At 41.6% G+C, this 14,268-nt stretch overlaps 1 protein-coding gene across 13 annotated transcripts in view; it reads left to right on the top strand.

Annotated features, from left to right (window-relative positions):
* The window catches only part of CTNNA3 (catenin alpha 3), a 571,770-nt gene that overhangs the window by 535,026 nt on the left and 22,476 nt on the right, over positions 1 to 14,268 (top strand). For 11 of the 13 annotated variants that reach the window (XM_009676053.2, XM_009676026.2, XM_009676018.2 and 8 more), the window contains 2 exons: positions 1,080 to 1,185; positions 7,384 to 7,518. In XM_009676053.2, the coding sequence (XP_009674348.2) occupies positions 1,080 to 1,185; positions 7,384 to 7,518 (241 nt within the window). Of the gene's footprint in view, positions 1 to 1,079; positions 1,186 to 7,383; positions 7,519 to 8,643; positions 9,547 to 14,268 lie in introns of those variants that run through there. The other 2 variants (XM_068950840.1, XM_068950838.1) reach the window with 1 other exon arrangement.

Genomic DNA, 14,268 nt, shown 5'->3' with positions numbered 1-14,268 from the left:
TTAAGGAAAAGGCTTATAGTAGTCTCAGTCATTTTTCTCTTTTGTCCACTTCCTTTGTCCATTGCAGTACTTGGAAAATGATATGAAGCCTTTAGGGATGAAATGTTTAAAAACTGAAGTCAGAAGTCTAGCGGTGAAAGAGTTTGAAATGCAAAGTTGAATTTAGCATGGTTGTTTTTGCTCACTTGATGTGTGTGTGAAGTACAAAAGTAATAAATGCTGATTTGAGTTTAGTTAAAAAGTATTTTAATATTGAGGAGAGTGAGGCACAAAAAATGCAAAGGTAATGGTTGTCAGGGTTACCTTCCTTAAGTATTTACAGGTTATTTCTACGATTCCAAAAAGATTTTGCAAAAATAAAAAATTTTTTTTAAAGAGAGCTTCTTTACAACCTGTTCACAGGGCACTTGACAGTCTCCCTAAATTGAAAATTTTTCTCTGAATAATTTCTGAGATGATTTGGTAACTATTTGAGCTATTGCATCTCTAGATTTTGAGTGGTGCTTGTTAGTTTTAACTGCAGCTCTGTTCACAGTCCCATTTAATGCTTATATACACCAGTTAAATTTTTAAAATTAGGTTTTTCTGACCAGAGCGCCACAGTGAGTCCCAGACTACATCAAATTTTCATTGAACATATTTACTGGAAAATCCTTGGAAAGGAAAGAACATAAACTTGTTTTAAACCCAGGGACAAGCAAAATGCACGAGTAATCTCGGCACTAAAACCTGGCCACTCCCTCTTTAGGATTATCGCCATGTAACATAGTTGGGCTGGGCTGAAAAATCAATATATGTAGGATTTAGCATGGGGGTTATTCCAGTGCTTCCAATGTGAAAATACTGTGTGACGTTTTTCTAGTGCTTCTGTATCTAGCTGATGCCACACAATACAAATTTGTGGGACATTAAAAGAAAAGATTTTTTGTGTGTGTGTGTGGGGGGGGGAGATTTAATTAATGTTTATTAATGTTTCTTCTGTACGGATTAGTTGTTTCCTACAGTTGAGTTCTTCTGACCCTATGTGAATTCATTCTCACTTGTTGAATGATGTAGTAGAGGCTTTGTTTCCTGTGCAGGGGGAGAGGCCCACTGAAGAACACATCAGATGTAATTAACGCAGCAAAAATGATTTCAGAGTCAGGATCAAGGATGGATGTCTTAGCACGCCTGATTGCCAATCAGGTAGGTTGTTTATGTAGTAATGCACTAAAACTCGGTCCCAGATTAAGCCAGCCATAAAATTTTCCAGCACCTGAGATGGTCATTCCACAAAAGTAAGTGTGACATTTCTACATCTACCTGTCCGATTTTCCTTTCTCTCTTGATTTCTGGATGTGATGTATAGGTGGATTTTAAACTTTGCAAGTCCAAGAGCTATAGATCCTGTCTTAAATGTGTGTGTGGAGTCTTTTCCTCATCCATGAGAGCTAGAGAGACAGAGAGCGAGAGAGAACGCGCGCGCGCGCGTGTGTGTGTGTGTGTGTGTGTGTGTGTGTGTGTGTAAACCCAAATGTATATATACATCTCTTTATATAGTCATGCATATGTATATATTTTTAGTGTGTTCAACTACTGCTTTTAGCTATGAATGCAACATTTTAGATGTATAGCATCGTCCACTCTTGAATTCCGTGGGCAAGTTACAAACAAACAACCCATTAGTATCCAGGTGAGTCAGCTTAGATATGGGAACACAGTACTGTTTAAATTGGGATCAAGCTCTGCTCAGTGGTATCTCTTTTGGAAAGGTGCTAGCTCTGAGCACCACAGTCAGTAGGTCAGTAAGGCTACTGACTTGTCTTCTCTTCCTTGAACTTGTACTTTTTCCACCCTAATCACCAAATATTTTGCAGCATGTGTGCTTCTGCTGTCTCTAGGTTATCTTCCTCTTTTCCACACCCCCAGCCCTGCCATTTCTTTGGCTTATAGATGTCAAATGCCGTTCAGTGTACATATTCTTTTGGGTAGTCTTCTGCATACCGGCTGTTTTGATGGTATTTTTTTGTCATTTAAAAAAAAAGTCTCTGTCATCTAAATTAGAATGGAATGCAACAAAACTGTTTTGTTCCTTGTGAAATGACAGCCCCAGACAGTGGGGTTATAGCTTCATATACTCTGCAGTCTGGCTTTGCGCATAGAAATCACACTGGTGACTGCAACGGTCACCCAGCTTAATGCCCGCTGTTGACAACAGCGCTCGGGCAAAGAAACTTGGTAAGTGTGAACCAGAGTTAAAATTAGTGTCACTGTAAGGTGAAATTTTAAAGTTAGATTTTTTGACATGCTGCTCATCTGAACCAAGACAGAACTGGTGCATGCAAAAGCAGCTGAAGGCTCCTGTTTACATAGCCCTCATCTTGGGCTGCTCCGTGCAAACTAGTCCAAAATCCAACACGTTACAGCTGTGAGGGCGACCTACTTGCTGTTGCGTTCCTACAGCTTCACCTAGCTCAGCTAAAACAACCAACCAGGATCTACAGAAACGCGGAAGCACGTTCATTTTCCTTGCTAAGATGGCAGCACGGTAGCTGAGGAAATTAATACACCAAGCAGTTTGTCACAGGCAATCATTTTCACCAAGTAAGGTTGTTTTACAGCCAGACCGTGCCAATGGCACAACGGAAAGAGAGTTCAGTGTGCAAGTGTGGTGTGAAGCGGTGACTTTCATAGTTTTTACGACTGCCTTGTAGGTCCACAGTAGCACGGTAGAGTTGCGCTCTTCCAAACTCTCACATACTGCCTCTCTCCCCCTCAGTTTTGATTCTTTTCGTATATGGCACGTGTTTTCTGATATTGATGAAACGGCAACAACCTGTTAGGGTTTCTTGTCTCTGCAGATTCCAGCTAGCAAGACCAAACATACTGATTTTTGATTAATACAGTTGTGATCTCTGGGAGAACAAGGCACAATGTCTGGAAGCCCTTATTCCGGATCTTACTAGATTAGATTTTTCTTCATCGATTGAAAATTAAAACTTAAAACAATAACTGTCACCCATCAGTTGCAGAAAAAAATGCCGTACCAAAGCGGAAGATGAGTGTCATAAATTCTTATTCTGCTTAGTATAGAAACTCACAGTCTTGCTGAAATTCCTCTTTCCAAAAGTTTTCCTTTTTCGTATTGTTTCAGTGACTCAAGACTTAGGACACGTGAACAAATTACTGGGAGGAAAAAAGTAGCCATGACTTGTTCATGCTAATAATCAGCGTGTACCCTCTTAGCTGCTGCAAAATGTGAGATCATTAAAGTTATTTTCACCTTTTTCTGTATTAATTCAAGTCGCTTCCATTTGCCTTGGGTCAGAGCGAACACACCGGTTGATATCCTTGAGTCAGCTGATCTGTGGTACTTATTCCCTGTAGCATCTTGTACAAGATGCAGTACACCAGTCAGTTACAGGTGTTGCTTGTATTTAATTACATGCTATAAACACTAGAAACAAATGAGTAAACCGTAAATTTGAAAAAAAAAAAAGAAAGAAAAAAGAAAAAAAAAAAAAAGAACCAGAAAAGCCCTCCTAAGGACACAGGATGTAACCAGGCCTCTTCCTTCATTAAGTCCGATACCTCTGCTGCGGACACAGCTATAATCGCTGCTAGACGTGTAGCAAAGTCAGTTAAAAAAAGGAAAAATCTTGCCCTTACTCTTCCTATTCCAAAGATGCTTAAAATCCTCATACTCCTCTGATGGCTAGAAATCTTGTAACTTCTACATGTCTTTGTTCTTGTGCCAAATCATCCATTAACTTACAGAACTCTTTTCTCACTGTGTTTTTTTTAAATCCTGGAAGTACGTTTAAAGTAATTGCTATTCTCAGTTGTTATTTTGTGGCATTATATATACTCTCTTCTTTTAGGGTCCTGAAACAAAAGAAACTTTCCATTCCTCTAGGCAAGCTCATAGCTTCTCTCTGAATTTGGCCCCATAACCTGTCAAGAATTTGGTGACCAGACAGGAACATGAATTCTAATGAGGTTTTAGGAATGCCCTTCAAAGTGGCATTAAGGCTTCCGTATTTTTAGAGCAACTCTTTCACGTTTTCACCTTTTAGTAACTGTTAGATTATGTGGAATTTTTATTACTGTTTATCTAAAATACAAACAAATGTACCAGAGAAATTGATGTGTATATGTATTTGCTTCGGGGAGTCACAGTTGCCCTGGCACACCAAAATATTCAAGTAGTTGTTAAAAGATACATGTGCTGGCATTCCTCATGCGCATACTTTCTTGGGCACTTTTTCACAGCCTGCTCCTGTAGCTGAGAAGGCTGCTTGCCTCAGCTTAGACTGCTCTAAATCACTGTAAGTATTTGTTGTCGTCACTTCTGATACTCTCATTCAGTTAGACCACATCACTTCCCTTTTCATAGCTGTCCCGTGGCTGTGAGCGGGCCTTGCAGTGAACAGGACCATACAGTAACGTATGAGACCATTTTTCGGCGTTCAAAGTTACACGCAAGTAAGACAAACGAAACCCTGCGCCTTTCTCTCCATCTAGCTTCAGAGATGAGCAAGAAGCGGAAATAAGCAAGCACTGCTCAATGAAGAATTACTGCTGTATTTCTTTGACCTTTTCCAGTTCATAAAGTAGTTTCAAAGGAATGATTTTGGTTCACGCTCCATGGAATTTCAGAGAACCAAAACTGAGGACTGTGGCACTGCATAGTTCATACAGTTTTTCCTGTTAGGAAACACGCATTAAACTTACATCTGCAGCTTTTTATAAAGCTTCCAATTCAACAGGATCTCTCTGATGCATTCTTCCTCATTTTCGATGGTTACGAATCCCTCCTCCTGTGCCTCAAGAAGAGTGACAAAATGTGATGTAATTAGCAGAGTTCAGTTATATTTCACTCCATACTCACAGCACTTAAAGATGACTCAGCGTTAACAACTGTGAACATAATCACAGCAGAGCATCAAGATAAACCCAGGGAAATTAATCACAAGTACACTGTTAATAAACTTAGTTTTAAATAAGATCGTTTCAGAGTCGCTGTCTTAATTTGTGACCTGAAAAGCCCGTTTCTAATGAAGGCAGTTAGTACATCCTGTTTTTCAAGTGAATGGGTTATAGGTGAAAATGTTTATTAAAAGCCTCCTTAGGTATTCAGTACGATAAAATATTAACTGCTTTTAATCCTAGAAATTTAGGGATCAGTATGAAACATTTCCTCTCGGTAGAATCACATAATCTTCCAACGTAAAAGCTGTTTTTACATACATGAAAATTTTGTTCTGAAAGTGAAATTAAAAAGGCATCTTTTAAAATGTTTACCTGATGAATAAGACCAAAGCAGATGATAGGCCAAAACGATCATCTGATTACATGATCACGTTACCTAAAAACCTTACAGTCAACAGTTGCAGTCAGTTGCGTGTTTGTAGCTATCTGCATTAGCCTGTCTGTGTGCGATTATTTGCCGTCTTCCCAATATTAATCGCCATGAAGACGATGCAGATGATTGATTGTCAGATTCTGAATCGTCAGAAAATCAGAGTCGCCATAGAGTCAGATTCTAAGGAAATGACGCTGACCACTTCAGCAAAGTGATGAAACTCAAACTAAAGCAAGAATAATGTTTTTATGGTCAGAATTTCCTGCAGAGTAATTTGTATTTTTTTTTTCTTTTTGTGCCACCGCTGCTGTGCTAGTGGCTAATGAAAATACTTTGTCACTTGGATTGTTTCACTGTGGTTTTCACCACTGCATAGTTGATCCAATCGTTTTGAGGTTTCCTGTGGATATTATGCCTGTTAGGTAAAAACATGGCTGCATTTTTCTGGATGTCAGTTCTGATCTTGTTCTTACGGAAGGCCCTTGTTTAACATCCGACTGCGTTAGGCAGCGTTGAGTAAGGACGAAACCATCGAAGGGCATAGTTGAAGTGTATTTTTCTGTCATATGCTGCTGCTTTGAAAACATCCCACATACATAAGGAAGAGAAGATGACAAGATCCTCTTCTGTTTTTTCTCCTGAACTATGACAAAGTTCACCATACATGTCTGTGGTGGATCTAGAAGAACGCAAGCTGAGGCGTGACATTTAATTCATATTAGTTCCGTAATTAATTAAAGTTTGTTGACCTAAATTTCTGAGTCCTTGCTCTCTTTTCCTAACTCCAAAACATGAACTTGTTTACTTCTTAGCTAAACGTTTGTATTCCATTACATAGTTGTGAAGAGTGGAAGCCTCATAACCCCATGTTGAACAGCAAAAATCCAGTTTTTTCAGCAAAGCCAGTAGTTTAAATGAAGTATTGCATGACTTTAGTAGAATTGATGCTGTTTCTGAGTTTTACTACATCCAGGATTTTAAACCACCGACTGCAACAAAGACAATGCCATCGGCCCAAAGGTCTAACTGTGGAGAAAACTGCAGATGGTTGTTCCCACTGCAGTTGGTGGGATTACACTTTCTCTCTAATATACAAAGCTGAACACAGTTTCCTATCGGAAGAATGTGATCACATTTCTAGTATAAGTACAGCACATACATAAAGGCTAAAAAGGCATCTGTGCTGAACTGTAGGGATCTATCTGTTATTTATAGCGTGCCCAGGTTTTGCAGCTGTGGTAGCATAGTAGAGACGCTACATTCACCTTAAAAAAAAAAAAAAAAAAAAAAAATCCCTGTATTCTGCCAGAGCAATGAAAAGCAGCTTTAGAACGCACGCATAGCAGCCCTTAGATGACTAGCCTGTTCATTACAGAGCAATATCTCCCTCCAAGTAGGCCAGGTATTTTCAGGAGTTCAGAGAACCGAGGGCAGAAGAAAAAGTTATTTTTATAAAGTATTGGTAGCAGTGAAGCTGCTGTGAGATACTCATACTTGCCAACTGATCCTGTAGCAGTGCTACAGAAGATCTGCCACTGAGTTGAATAAACTGACAGTGGAACACAAAACATGGCGACTGTTGCTACTGAGGTAAAGAAAGCATAATTTGGGGTAAATATTAATACTGCTCTGCATTTATGTTTCCATTTTGCTACGTAACGACTACAGTTAACGTAGGTAACTAACTGCCCCCCCAAAAAAGAAATTACAACCTAACCTCTTAGGAATTGAAGGAAAAGTAGTTATTCCAAATACCAGACTAAGTGATTTGGTTAGAAATACTGCTAAAGCAAGAAAAAGTGACTGTGGGTAAGTGAGGCTGGGATTATTCTGAACTTCTCTGCTTACTTTGTTTACTAGCTTTATAAAAGGAGCGAGCTGTTCAGCCTCACGCGGCTGCAGCGAGACGCGGGGCTACGCTAGTGAGCAGTTACTCTGAGTACTCCTCAGTACCGTACGAACCTGACGTGTGAGATGACGTTTTGACTCGGCAATTGCTGAAATGTTTCAGTAACTGTTCATTTTTTAAAATTATTTAGTGTCCAGACCAGTCGTGTAAACAGGACTTGTTGGCTTACCTGGAACAGATCAAGCTGTACTCCCATCAGCTCAAAATCTGCAGTCAAGTTAAAGCAGAAATCCAGAATCTGGGTGGAGAGCTCATCATGTCTGCTGTAAGTAGAAAAATAGCATAAATTACTTCCTCTGTTAATCAAAATGAAATTTCTCAAAATTGAGTGAATTTGCTGCACTTGTGAAATGTTGCACTGTAGACCTGAATTTCTTCTTTTATGCCCCACTGCTTTTTATACTCACTTTACACAGGACACACACGGCAATAGAGCATAAAGCTGGTGACTTAAAAGGAACAGGAATGACGTGCGTGTTTTTTCTGCTGGGTTCTCCAAAGCTGTCATTATGCACTCGTACTATGCAGTAGTTTGGTTATCCTCTTCAGTATGGGCGTAGTCTTGTAGAAACTGTACTGCATTTTTGCGATAGTGCTTCATTTTCCAGCGTACCTAGAGTGCCCTCTGTGCGAGAGGGTCAGCGCGTGAGGGTGTGTGGGTGGGTGAAGTAACCCGAGCTGTATTTCCAGTTCAAAAGGAAATGCTGAACAATATTCTTGACTGGCTACTGTGATGTGCAAGAGAAGGGTGCGTTCCCACAGAACCTCGATTAGATGTCTGGATTTGCATTAACTTGGAGTCATCAGCTCTGTTAAGGCTAGGTAGTATAGTTAGTCATGGAAAAGACATTGCGCACTTAACATGGGTATTCAAATTATTCCCTCACCTTTTCAGAGTGTTTATAACCACGTAGTCATCGACTATTACAATTATTTGTAGCGTACGGCATCCGTGATTTCAAAATGCAAACATCTGCTAAATAATGAAAAGGTAACAAAAAAGATGCTTCCTACTCCACACTCGTACTGTTCAGGAGTTTCTTCTTTATGAGAACATCGCGTTCACATAGGCTTGAATATATAAAAATCTGTCAACCAGGCGTGCTGTTGATATGTTTTATTTATTTGGCTTATAATCGAACCAGAAACGAACCCCTTTATTACTGACACAAGATTTGAAAGAGAGTGATTTTTTTTTTTTTTTTTGGTAGCGTAGCTTGGATATTATTTGAAGGAGAATTCTGAGACTGTGTTTAAACCTCTGGAACCTACAGAGATGTAATTTTGAACCAGATGACTTTATACTTTCTGCAGTGAACATCTGATTTGATTTGGGTTGTAAATTAATCAAATTTGTCTTGATTATTCATTTCTTCTTCCTTTTTGCAAGCAATTCCACGAGCAGCGTGCATCAATGAAGCCAGATTTCATACTTTCACGCCCTTGGCGTGCGTGCGTCCTCTGCGATCAGTGCTGTACTTCAGCTTCCCCATGTCGTCTGTCACCTCTGTGTGGTCCCACAACACAAAATCCCCATATTCCCCCATGCTTCAAGCCCGTGCTTCAGTGCTTTTCTCTGCTGCTTGCCTGACGCTCTTCCTCAGGCCGCCTTTCACAGCATACCTAATGGTTCCCCCCCCCCCCCCCCCGCCCCCGATTTCTGTGCTTCTAACATGCTCCCTCTGATGGTGATGCATCCAGCACCTTGTGTTTACCGTGGCGCTCTCCAGTGTCCACCGCAGCTGTTTTGCCGTGCAACAAGCAGCAGCGGCGCAGCCAGCCTGAGACCGTGCAGATAGTGACTGGGCAGTCTGGGCTGACCGGCTGGCCACCACCAGCCCTTGGAACTGGCCAGAATTGCGCTGTCCCTAACTTTTTCCCTGCTGGGATCACTGATGTGGGACTCCCTTTTCCTCTGATTTTTGGTGATCTGGTAGAGAGCGCTAAAAAGTTACAGGGGTATTACTACCCCTCTGTGACATTTGAAAACCTGCGATTAACTAAAAAGTTAAAAAGTTACTGGGGGTGGGGGGGGGGAGGAGGCGTTGACAAATGAACAAAGACGCATCACAAATGGATATGCCTTATTGCCATATGAAACTAGCTACAGACAGCTTCTTGCAGATTACACGTTACATGTGATTTAAGTTTTTTTCACTACTTGAGCCAGGTGTGGACAACGCATGCAGTTGGATGCATACAATGTGTAATATTAGTAGCCTGTTTTTCCTTAAATTCTAAGTCATGCCTCTCTTTAGCATTCTAAATATTAAATCATTGACCATATCAGTTATTACATTGTTACATTTCTGAACCATGGGGGGGGGAGGTAGAGATGCATCTTAATGGGCGTACTTCTACTACTACTGCCAAGAGGTGAAATGATACTACAAAAATTTGAAAAATACACCTTAGAAAATGGAAAATAAATTTCAAAATTCACATTTTCTAAACCCCACTGTTTCCAGCTTTTTTATTCAGTAGCAATTTTGAAAAATGTTTGCTCCCAATTAATAATGAATACTTTTTGTTCTTTGAAAATAACAAATATATTTTTATATACACACACATACAAGCATTGTATGCATATTTACAGTGTGTATATAGTCTCTCCCCCCCCCCATAGATATATGCATGCACATACATACAGTGCTTACAAGCTTTACCTTTGAGTGCACTTGTATGCCACGCCACTCTTTTCAGAGCAGGTGCACATTTAACTGCACATGTGTGGGTCATTAGAGAAGACGACTGCAAGTGTCGGAGATGAAAGGGAGCTGTCCCAGCCTACATGGTGGCAGTCTTTGAACATTTGTCTCTGCTGGCCCGTGTCTCAGTACAACATGAAGTTACTGTGGTTAGATCACTCATCCTGTATCCCTCTTGCAGTGGAAGCAAAGCAGTAACGCTTGTTTACACCTAACGGGCAGGTGACATGTAAATAGGTACCTAATGCTTTTCTTAAATCCTTTCATGAATTACTGTCTTGACTGACAACATTCAGACCTGTGAAATATGGGGGGGGGGGGGGAACTGGAATTTTGTGTCTGTCTGTCTCCACAGGCAGTGCAGAAAGAGGAAGAGGGAGTCAGGCAAAAAAAAAAAAAAACAACCCACACCTTTTGTTTGTTGGGGTTGTTTGCTTGTTTGGTGAGTGAGTCTTTAAATACACCACTTGCTGCAGAGTGACGAGTTTGCAGCTACATGTCTCTAAATAAAATGAACTTAAATGTTGCAATGAATATTTTATCAGTCTTCCATTTATGCCAAGCTTCCTTTCATCAGTTTTCCTGGATGTGTTAGGAGACCTTGAAGAGCCTGCTGAGTAGCTGAGATAAAAGCATTCAAGTGAAAACAGTCCTTGAGTACATCAGATTTATAGTAGAACAATAGATTTACACCAAACTCTATAGTGTTGTTGGCACTGAAGTATAAAACCAGCTGCTCTCTAGACACGGGGGGGGGAAAAAAAAGGATAAAGTAAAACATATGGCCTGATTCTTACCAGCTGCAGCCCCAAGAACATCTGCTAAAAACTTACTCAGAATTTTGAATGCATTTAACTTTTTTTTTTTCACTTCACACTAGCCATATTTTCTGTATGGAAGTCAGACTAGTGTGAGATGCCATCTGGAAAACTGAGAGGAAATGTGGACGCTAAGCCACTGCAAATAACAAATCCTAAGGGACAGCATTAAATCTTCCTAAATTTCATTGCCTAGTCAGAGAGGTCTAGAGCAAAGTAAAATGAAGGGCGATTACTGTTCCCTCCCTCCCGTAAGTGCAGCAAAGCAACTAATCTAAACAGCCTTAGTGGTAGGAAGGTGTGCTACTTTTGACTTAGGAGGCACACAGGACCTGTTTCCTCTAATTGTGTTTCAGATACCTGCTTCTGCAAGCCAATCCATGGCTCAGGGAGTGATTTGTAGAGCTTAAATAGCACGGCAGAGCTTCAGGTCCAGTGGCACGGCAAGGAGTCATGGAATTTGGCCAGCTGACCTTGGTACATCTGAACAGTTGCGTTTGCACGTCAGAGTCTTTGGGTTTCAGTGGACAGAAACCCTGCGCTGGTGTGTCAAACGGCGAGCAGGCTGATGGGCTCGTATATGATGCAAACACGTCCTTTATTTGTAGCGATTGCAACGTCAGCCTCATCAAGTACGAGACTCACAAGGCTTGTTTATTTAGTCCTTGAGAGTAAACAAACACACGTGATTATATGTCAAGAAATAAAAACACAGTTTTCTTGAGCACCGTGCTGTGGTGAGAGCGCTGGGGACCACGGAGACCACAGCCATTTCGCGAAAAGCGCCACAGATGCCAGAATTACGGGATAACTGTTTGGCTTCCTCAGGAGAGGCAATGCCAAGAAGTCCCAGCTGTCTCCCAAAAGGCCTGCACTTCATTAGATGTATTTGACAGTATAGCCTAGGGTCACAGTAAAAGCTGGCTGAAATACGAGGGACACCCTTTTACACTGCCGCGAAGCTGCTACCAATGTCTTCTAGAAGTCTTCTGCCTTCCATGCAAACAGCTTCTCCCCCCCCCCATCCCTGTTCAAGGAGCATCAGTCACTGGACCTACCACAGGGCCCCCCCCCCCCAACCAGGATGTGGCCCAACCTGCCTGCCTCCCATCAGCTCCAGGCTACTTGAAATAAATAAAAAAACGGAAGAGTTTTATATTCCTAAATCACTTAGACACTTCAGAATAAAACTTCTCCCATAGAAGCTAAACTATCCTTTTTTTTTTTTTTCTTCCCTTCCCCCCCCCCCCCCCCCGGCTGTTACTATACCAATAGTGTCAGAAAACTGAGTGCAACAGCACCAGTTGCACCTGTTGGGGGAGGGGGAAAAAAAAAAAAAAAGATTATTACAACCAGCTAAAGAGCTGTCAGGGTGATGACTGCCTCAGCTGCTCCGGGGTTGAGCAACCCCTCAGAGGTTGCTGGAAAGGTATTAGTTTCAACAGCCTCAGAGGACAGATAATTCAGACGTACGTACGTACGTGCGTGCGCGTGTGTGTGTGTGTGTGCGTGTGTGCGCGTGTGTGCATGTGTGTGTGTGTGTGTGTGTGTGTGTGCGCGCGCGCAGAATTAATCCTGTGATGATCACGAAGGAAAGAAGTTTATATGAAGTGGCTCCTCTTGCTCGCGCTCATTCCATCTAACAACTGAAAGCCGTATTGTGTCAAGCTAGTGACCCTTCAGCAGTCTGAAATACGGAGAGGCACTAAAAGTGCTGTACCAGTGGGCTAATGGCTACACCACTAGTTAGTCAAGTCAGGCGAGCATGACACACCAAGTCACGCCTCTGAATTTTGCTCAAAATAGTAGTACAAGAACATGCTGTATTTCTTAGCCTAGTCAGAGTGGCTCGGTAGTCTGCTTCCCTGAAGCTAACGTTTATAAAAGACAGTCCTTCACGCTCCTGTCTGATACCGTCATGTAAAAGTTACATGACTTTTATAAACTGGAAATGCTTGCTGAACGTTTCATATGCTGCAACAAGAATGAACTTTATAGGCCACATGTTACGTTTAACACCTTTTCCTCAAAAAACTTGTATAGAGCATTTCGGTCCTGCCATGCAGCGCATATGCATTCAGCCACTAATTATTCTAATTTCCTGGAGGGCACGTGGGGGAAGGAGAGGGAAGGGGAATTACTATGTGGCTCTTACGGCGAGAGGCTACAACCGTGTTTTTAGCTGGAGGCAGTTTGGGCTGGTTACAAGGGGTTCGCGCACAATGCAAATTCGCTCTCAGCGGCATTTTATTATTGCCCGCGCTGCATTTATGCGTCTGTGTCAAGTGTTACATGATCGACCTGTACACAGACAACGATGCACTCTCTTACCAGGTGAGTTCATTTGGCTTGACAAAAGAGAGAAGACGCTTAAGCGTTACTGAGAGTTTTGTTTGCAAAGCTGTGTACTGCCGTAATTTCACAAATTAAAGCCTAAGGAATTAGCAAGGGCGAATGACAGCGCTGAAGCGCATGCTCTCACTAACACTGATGGTTCTCAAGGGAATTGACTTCTTCGGTCGTCTGAGAAGAAGAAACGTTTCAACAGCCAGAGAGGGTGTTGAAGCGCTGAAATACAGTCTTACAACTCATATAGCGCAATCCTCCTCATAATTTCACATCACCAAAGCGCAGTGGGCACAGGCTGATGAAAGTGTACTCCTAAACAACAGGCTTTCAGTATATAAGGGCACACTGTACTAAAACAGAAAATAGACCAGCTCTTTGAAGAAGTGATGCTATGCTCACCCTGGTGAACTGATTCAACATGCTCTTTGGAGAAACTCTCCTTTCCCCTGGGGGGGGGGTGGGGAGGGGGTTGGTTTATAATGGCGAGGATGTCATAAAATGGCAGGCTGCCTAATTAGCAACCAAGTTTCCAAAAAAAAAAAAAAAAAAAAAAAAAAAAGGATAAGTGCTCAGGTAGGCCTGCTGGGTAAATTTAAACTAGGGCTGTCTTAAAACGATTCAGACTAGAGACGAAATTGTCAGCCTTGTAATTTTCAGTGAGAACGCGGTGTATTCTTTGAAGATTAAAAAGCCATTCAGTTCAGGTCACCGATAGGATTTATAGAGCGTATGTATCCCTAGCAGTTCTCCATTTGCACCTACGACAACAGCAAAGGTAGCTTAAGTCGAAGGGTGAAGAGACTGTTTCAAGCAAATCCGGAAGAATGTTAATGCTGCAGCAAGCACTGGCTTCAAAATAAAACCCAGGCATTGTTCAGCTGTCGAATGGCCCTGTCAAAAAACAATTTCCCAAAGGCCCAAAACCAAAACTGTGAATGTTTTACCCAAGAGAGAATAATTTTTTTCCTGGCCAGTACACCAGGCATGCAGAGACACCTTCTCAGGTGCCCAAGGGTGGCATTACAATGCCTAACCTTAGACACAACTGCAGTGAACATACAGCAGTTACATAGCTGTTACTACTGAAAGGATGATCCTGAGCTTCATCTGTCTGAGAGAAGCTGCTTTCTCATTTCCAAG

Source organism: Struthio camelus, chromosome 7, assembly GCF_040807025.1.
Source record: "Struthio camelus isolate bStrCam1 chromosome 7, bStrCam1.hap1, whole genome shotgun sequence".
Taxonomy (NCBI): domain Eukaryota; kingdom Metazoa; phylum Chordata; class Aves; order Struthioniformes; family Struthionidae; genus Struthio; species Struthio camelus.
Note: the sequence above shows the minus strand (reverse complement) of the source record. Positions and strands in the feature narration are given on the sequence as shown.